The sequence below is a fragment of the Mytilus galloprovincialis genome, chromosome 2 (genome assembly GCF_965363235.1).
Source record: "Mytilus galloprovincialis chromosome 2, xbMytGall1.hap1.1, whole genome shotgun sequence".
NCBI lineage: Eukaryota > Metazoa > Mollusca > Bivalvia > Mytilida > Mytilidae > Mytilus > Mytilus galloprovincialis.
In genome coordinates, this window is record NC_134839.1 from 82,655,901 (window position 1) to 82,664,756 (window position 8,856).

Consider the following 8,856-nt stretch of genomic DNA (forward strand, 5'->3'; position numbering starts at 1 on the left):
TTCGTCATCCGGTAATCAAAGACCCTTGTAACTTTCAATTAACTTTTGAAATATTTAATGAAAAAGATTACATTTCAATGCGTCGAATTTTCGATTCCAATGCTTTTTGTAAGATTTGTGCGACAGGTTTGACGATACTGTTTTGTTTATGAAAAAGAGTCAATCAGTCTGAATCATAATCTGAGGTTGCTGTAAGATGTTCAAGTACGTGTGTAAGTCTATTCATTGACAAATTAGAGTTAAATGTTATTCATCTTTTGTTTGCACAGAATAATCACTTTTGACTTATGTACGCAAACTAAAAATATATATAGCAGCAATGGTACCAAAACGACCTAGCTCAGTTATAGTCTGGCGCAGTAATACTATGCAATACTATGTAATAAACAAACCTAAGTTATATTCCCCGATACATTTAATTAGCCCTTTAATATTCTCCGATATCCATACCCCAATAATGATATTATCGAAAAACTCAAACACAATATACTCCGGTATACATTCCTCAGTTATAATATTTTTCGATAAACATACTTCGTAATAATATACTCCGATATACATATCTCAGTAATAATATTCTCGGACAAACATACTCTTGTCATAATATTCTTCGATAAACATACTTCGTATTAATATACTCTGATATACATATCTCAGTTATAATATTCTCGGACAAACATACTCTTGTCATAATATTCTTCGATAAACATACTTCGTATTAATATACTCTGATATACATATCTCAGTTATAATATTCATGGACAAACATACCATAGGCACAATAATCTTCGATAACAGACTTCAGTTAAGATATACTCTGTAATATTATAATATACCGTATAGCGGGCTATTTTCGCGGGGTGTAAATTTTCGCTTATGTTCGCGGATATAAAAAAAATCGCCAAAATAAATTCCGCCAATTTAAAAGTGTATATGCAAAGGTATTGATATAAAGTTTGAAAGCCGCCAAAATAAAAACCACCAAATATTTCAATGAAAATCGCGAAATTTTACACCCGCGAAAATAACCCGCTATACGCTTCTCCGATATACATTCCTCGGTTATAATGTTCTCATATATATATATATTCCTCAGTATTTATGTTCTCCGATATACATTCCTCAGTTATAGTGATCTCATTGATACATTCCTCAGTAATAATGTTCTCTAGTATACATTTCTCAGTTATAATGTTCTCCGATATACATACCTCAGTAATAATGTTTTCCGATATACATTCCACTATTTTAATGTTCTACGATATACATTCCTCATTAATAATGTTCTACGATATACATTCCTCAGTAATAATGTTCTCCGACATACATACCTCAGTTATAATGTTCTCCGATATACATTCCACTATTTTAATGTTCTACGATATACATTCCTCATCAATAATGTTCTACGATATACATTCCTCAGTTATAATGTTCTCAAATATACATACCTCAGTAATAATGTTTTCTGATATACATTCCACTGTTATAATGTTCTACGATATACATTCCTCAGTTATAATGTTCTCATATATACATACCTCAGTAATAATGTTGTCCGATATACGTTCCTCAGTTATAATGTTTTCCGATATACATTCCTCAGTAATAATGTATATCGTAGTAATGTTTTCCGATATACATTCCTCAGTAATAATGTATATCGTAGTAATGTTTTCCGATATACATTCCTCAGTAATAATGTATATCGTAGTAATGTTTTCCGATATACATTCCTCAGTAATAATGTATATCGTAGTAATGTTTTCCGATATACATTCCACTATTTTAATGTTCTACGATATACATTCCTCAATAATAATGTTCTACGATATACATTCCTCAGTAATAATGTTCTCCGATATACATACCTCAGTTATAATGTTCTCCGATATACATTCCACTGTTTCAATGTTCTACGATATACATTCCTCAGTAATAGTGTTCTACGATATACATTCCTCATCAATAATATTCTACGATATACATTCCTCAGTAATAATGTTCTCAAATATACATACCTCAGTAATAATGTTTTCCAATATACAAACCTCAGTTATAATGTTTTCCGATAAACATTCCACTGTTATAATGTTCTCCAATAAACCTTCCTCAGTAATAATGTTCTACGATATACATTCCCCAGTAATAATGTTTACCGATATACATACCTCAGTTATAATGTTCTTAAATATACATTCCTCAGTAATAATGTTCTCCGATATACATTCCACTGTTATCATGTTCTCATATATACATACCTCAGTAATAAGGTTGTCCAATATACATTCCTCAGTTATAATGTTTCCCGATATACATATCTCAGTTATAATGTTCTCAAATATACATTCCACTGTTATAATGTTCTCCCATATACATACCTCAGTAATTATGTTCTCCGATATACATTCCTCAGTTATAATGTTATACGATATACATATCTCAGCTATAGTGTTCTACGAAAAACATTATAATGTTTCCCGATATGCATACCTCAGTAACAATGTTCTCCGATACCAATAAAGATATGATATATACATAGTTCAACTATTTTACCCGACATGTTACGATCGGTGAAAGTCATTTATATAGTGAACTCTGTAATAGTGTTACTTAAATACAGGCTCATACAGCGCTGGGTATATATATTCAGAGCCTCAATTGCGATAGGTCAATTTAATATGCGATACGTTTATCAACACCACTATGTGTTTTATTCTATTAAACATAAGATAAACTATGTGTTTAGTCCAATATGCATGAAGCCAGTTCTATAATGAAAACAGAATACAGACAACGAATCCAGAAATAACGGGTCCATCAACAACTACATGTATGTGTTTCAGTAATAAATGATCCCATAAATATGTGTGTTTACCTTCCTTGTTGTTATTTTTTTATATATGATGTTATATCTTTAATTAAAAGGGTGCTAGCTACGAGATATGAAAAAATAGAATATGATTTAGTTTTGTTCAATCATTAATATTAGTGAAATGAGGAAAAATTAATAAGTGAATAATTCGACCTCATTGAATCCGTGTTAATTTGACCTTGAATTTAACCCAATCGTTAAAGGTTGGTTACACATGTAGAAATCATGGTCAGCCATTAAAAGGAACAGGTTGTCAACATTGAAAGTGAAACAAAGTTTAACAATTTCATTGACTGATTCGATCCCCCTAAAAAGATCAGTCAAATACAGGTAAAAACGATAATTAACTTTTTATTTAGCCGATAACATGAAATCAAACAGAGCTTGAAAAATCCAGTTGCACGAGGTCATTAAGTATTTATATTTGTTTATGTTTATATCGTGATATATAACCATCGGCAGTCTCCGGTGGTCATCTCGAAAGTTATTTAGATGACACCAAGACTAATTTACACAGGAAATTCTGAAAAATGTTATCGAGTACATGCAATGCTAACTGTTTATTTCAGACTTATTGTAACTTGAATATACTTTTCAGTATGTCATAAATCAAATATGAGAATTTGAGTCAAATCGGTGAACATGAATTTGACAGCTAGTGCCCCTTAAAGCGTGTGTAGACATTTCCTAAAACTTAACTATAGGGTTTTTCTAAGCACTCTAATTGAGATTCGTTTAAATAAAAGATGTACAGAAAACGTTCTCAAGGCGGCAATTCCCCCAAAAAACTATAATCATAACTTAGTTTCATTAGTGTTATTTATGTTTGCACGTTGGTTATTTTCCAAATTCAAAGTTGTGACCACTAATGTGATACAGATCTTTTGCATTCAATCCTATCTTCTTTGTTGGTTTTGTTTCCTTTTTTTTTCTTTGTCTTGTTGTTATGTTTAATTTGTTTTGTTTTGTTTTGAAGTTTGAAAATGTTTTTATCATTTTGGAAAAACAACCATTGTACATGTGTTTTATACATTTTTTGTTTTAAAACTTTATTTTGCAATTCAAATGTTGACACATTTGAAAAAAAGAAAGACGTTATATTATATCAGTTCAAAAGTTGTTTTCCAAAAGAAAAAAAAATCATGGACTTACCTCTGAAAATAAATTTAGTTTTGTTGGGAGGCACTACTTCTATAATCTTTAATTTGTTCGATCTCCTCGGACATTCGACAGAGCCAAACGAAGAAGTATTAGATATATCAACGAAATCACAGCTTTGATTAGTTTTTAGTAACTTGTCAACACAATCTCTTACCGGTCTGTTGTTAAGATTATATAATAAAACACCATTGGTAAATCCTATCCATAATGCAAGTAAGTAGAACATTGTATATTAGTTTATAACAATGTAGTAAGTATAGCAACACAATAAAGTCAATACTAAGTATTGTTTTAACTGCTGTTATTTAAAACACTTTTTAGTCATCAGATAGTAACAGTAACACTTGTTGAATCTTCAGAATACAAAACTTAGTATTGTTTTAACTGTTGTTATTTAAAACACTGTTTAATCATCAGATAGTAACAGTAACACTTGTTGAATCTTCAGAATATAAAACATCTAAAGGATCGTAGTGATTAAATGCCATTCGAACGAACTATTGTCTGTTTATCACCGCTTCCGATTACAGATATAAAGATTTTTATGATTTGCGAAACCATCAGGAGCAGTACTACAAATAAAAGCATAACAGACAAATTTAGATTGGTGTTCATCTCTCAAGGGTATTTAACGCAGTAACGGAAATATCGATCCTGTCTCAATTTCATAAAATATTATCAATTTATATATCTTATGATGTTATTTGGAATAATCAAGAGCATAATAGAATGTCCCCTGCTTTCCTCTTTATTTGATTGAGATACTTTGGTGAATGAACTAACTGAAGGATATTCATCTTATCCGTGAAATTACATAACGCATTTACAACAAGTTGTTTTAATGGCACATTTAAAACTCTTAAATTCAATGTTATTTCCTTGAAAACGGGTTTTTTTAAGATAGGTTGAATCGTAGAAGTATTATATTGATAATATGCTTTAATGTAATGTACAGCAGATCTATTTATCAGACAGTTATTCAACTTCTTTGAAAGAAACAAAAATTGTCCAAAAAGTGCTTTTCTTCGAGCAATATATACAATTAAGAGCGCCACCAGTTTATGGTGGGGTTCGTGTTGTTTGTCTTTCGTTTCCTATGTTGAGTCTTTTGTACTATTGTTTGTCTGTGTTTTCCTTTTTTAAACATGACGTTGTCAATTTGATTTCGATCTATGAATTTTAATGTACCTCTGGTATCTTTCGCCCCTCTGTTATACAACTTTATATTTGTATCCAAAAATTGAACATGGAGTGTTGTTTTCATCATCAACCTCGGAACTTAAAGTATTATTGATTGATTAATACCAAGTTTTGTGGGGAAAAAAGAATGATTTCACTGATGTTACTTTCAAATCTGAAGGAATCTATGATTTTGTTAAAACACTGAAATTCATGGTTCGCCTTTACAACGCAATTCCTGAACATGAGCATCTCACAAAAAATAAGAATTCCGCAGCAGGAAACTGTAGTAATATGTTTCAGGAATGTGTCAAGTGATGAATCTGAAAACGCATCACACGGTATAGCAGACTTATATAAACCCTGAAACCAAATTTCAGAAATCCGTGTATTGTAGTTTCTGAGAAAAATGTGACGAAAAATATTTATGGGACAGACGGACTGATGGACTGACGGACTGACTGACGGACTGACGGATGGATGGATGGGCGGACAGACAGAGGTGAAACAGTATACCCGCCTTTTTTTCAAAGCGGGGGTTTAATTATGTGACGTACATTTTGTATTTGTAAATTCGAGCTGATTTTAATGCTTGGCTTATTGGAAATAAATCTGCTGCAAGAAGTTGTATACGAACAATCAATGTAGTTTTGGTACAGAACTTTGTTCTTTCTATTTTGACATGTTTATTTATCACAGATGATATTTCTACACTAGAATGTCAATATTTAATCCTAATATTTTATTATCTAAATTGACAGACCTTATAAAGAAACGGTTAGGAATTTTTATTTTAGGGTAAAACTAATAGCTCTTAATGTATCCTATAATAGCATTTAGAGCAAGATGAGTAGGGAGCCCCGTTTGTTTTCTGTTAAAAACGAAGTAGAAAATAATATGTTTGACGTAAATATTTGATCTCAAATCATAAATTAACAGTATTTTTAATATTACACCTTTAATCTGAACTTCTATGCCGACAGCTATACAGATATAAAACAATGATTTTTGTCAAACTGTAAAGATAAATCAGAAAACATAGGAAATGGCTGATGCATTGTTTTAGGTAATTATCTAAACTCTATTGATTTTGAAGCAATTAGTAGGATAGAGTAGGAAAACAACGAAGATAATTACGTTTGAAATATTGGCAATTTCATAGAATTTTCAGCCAAATGAAAGCTGTTCCTAATTTAAATGTTTTCATTCCCACTTCATTCATTGTCAAGTTAAATAATAGAATAGAAAATGGAAATTAAGAACGTGTCAAAAAGACAACAACCTGAACAAAACGCGGAAAACAGAATACAACTACAAATGGGTTTTTAACGCAGCGAGAAAATCCTGCATCTAGAAGCGGGCTTCAGCTGGTCCCTAAACGATAATGCATACTCATTCAGGAAAATGAATGCCACATCAAACGAACAAATATAAAAGGTATCAGGTCTTAACAACTGTGGTAGATTAGATGATGATTGTGATTGACTGATGCTTAATGTCAAGTTACATTGACCACCATCTTTGGTAGATTAGATGATATTTGACTGATGCTTAACGTCAAGTAATATTGGTCACCAACTTTGGTAGATTAGTTGATATTTGACGGATGCTTAACGTCAAGTAATATTGGCCACCAACTTTGGTAGATTAGTTGATGTTTAAAGGATGCTTAACGTCAAGTAATATTGGCCACAAACTTTGGTAGATTAGTTGATGTTCAAATGATGCTTAACGTTAAGTAACATTGGCCACCAACTTTGGTAGATTAGATGATGTTTAAATGATGCTTAACGTCAAGTTATATTGGTCACCAACTTTGGTAGATTAGTTGATATTTGACGGATGCTTAACGTCAAGTAACATTGGCCACCAACTTTGGTAGATTAGTTGATGTTTAAATGATGCTTAACGTCAAGTAATATTGGCAACCAACTTTGGTAGATTAGTTGATGTTTGACTGATGCTTAATGTCAAGTATTATTGGCCACCAACTTTGGTAGATTAGTTGATGTTTGACTGATGCTTAACGTTAAATAACATTGGCCACCAACTTTGGTAGATTAGTTGATGTTTGACTGATGCTTGACGTCAAGTAACATTGGCCACCAACTTTGGTAGACTAGTTGATGTTTGACTGATGCTTAATGTCAAGTAATATTGGCCACCAACGTTGGTAGACTAGTTGATGTTTGACTGATGCTTAATGTCAAGTAATATTGGCCACCAACTTTGGTAGATTAGTTGATGTTTAAATGATGCTTAACGTCAAGTAACATTGGCCACAAACTTTGGTAGATTAGTTGATGTTTAAATGATGCTTAACGTCAAGTAATATTGGCAACCAACTTTGGTAGATTAGTTGATGTTTGACTGATGCTTAATGTCAAGTATTATTGGCCACCAACTTTGGTAGATTAGTTGATGTTTGACTGATGCTTAATGTCAAGTAATGTTGGCCACCAACTTTGGTAGATTAGTTGATGTTTGACTGATGCTTAATGTCAAGTAATATTGGCCACCAACTTTGGTAGATTAGTTGATGTTTAAATGATGCTTAACGTTAAGTAACATTGGCCACCAACTTTGGTAGATTAGTTGATGTTTGACTGATGCTTAATGTCAAGTATTATTGGCCACCAACTTTGGTAGATTAGTTGATGTTTGACTGATGCTTAACGTCAAGTTACATTGTCTACCAACTTTGGTAGATAGATGACGATGGACTGATTCTTAATGTCAAGTTACATTAACTACCAACTTTGGTAGATTAGATGATGATGGACTGATTCTTAACATCAAGTTACTTTGTCCACCAACTTTGGTAGATTAGATGATGATGGTGATAGACTGATAATCATGGTCAAGTTACATTGACCACCAACTTTGGTAGATTAGATGATTATCGTGATAGCCTGATACTTAATGTCAAGTCACATTGGCCACCAACTTTGGTAGATTGGATGATGATGGTGATGGACTGATGATTAACGTCAAATTACATTGTCCACGATCTTTGGTGGATTAGATGACGATGATGTTGATGGACTGATGATTATTATCAAGTTACATTAACCGCCAACTTTGGTAGATTAGATGACGATGGCGATGGACAGATGCTATAAATCATGATGGCACCTGTTTCACTTTCATATAAATGAATTCAACTGTATAATATGAACTTCAACCTACGGCCCTCGAAATTAAAAAGGTGCTTTATCAGTGTGCTTGTCTCCTTGTGAGTCATTACCAAATCGGTAAATAAGGACATATGTTTAATAAGAATATTTGGTATATCAAAATTTAAAACTTTGACATTTGAACTATCGGTCCAAAATTAGACAGCATCTTTTCTTGTTCAATGTGGTATAATCAAACAACGCTTAGTAAGCAGTGGACATAAGGTTTAAAAGCTAACACCAGGAAACCAAAAAATGTGAGGTATACACCATATCGCTTTTCATATTTATACTACCGGTATCGTTATTATGGTGACAAATATCGTTTGTCTAGGTTGTATCAGCTACAAAAAATGGTTACAACAAAATGCAATGAGAAAATTAATGACAAACAATTATAAAGCAATTTCGAATGGTTTTGAATCGCAGGAAAATCTGACTTATCGTACGTAATTATTATTATAA

At 32.0% G+C, this 8,856-nt stretch overlaps 1 protein-coding gene across 1 annotated transcript in view; it reads right to left on the reverse strand.

Moving 5' to 3' along the window:
• LOC143064605 (uncharacterized) overlaps window positions 1–4,625 on the reverse strand; it is a 52,539-nt gene extending 47,914 nt beyond the window's left edge. Inside the window, exon 1 of the mRNA XM_076237538.1 lies at window positions 4,028–4,625. Coding sequence (XP_076093653.1) covers window positions 4,028–4,262 — 235 coding nt within the window. The 5' untranslated portion in view covers window positions 4,263–4,625. The remainder of the gene's footprint in view (window positions 1–4,027) is intronic.
• Between the last annotated feature and the right edge of the window lie 4,231 nt (window positions 4,626–8,856).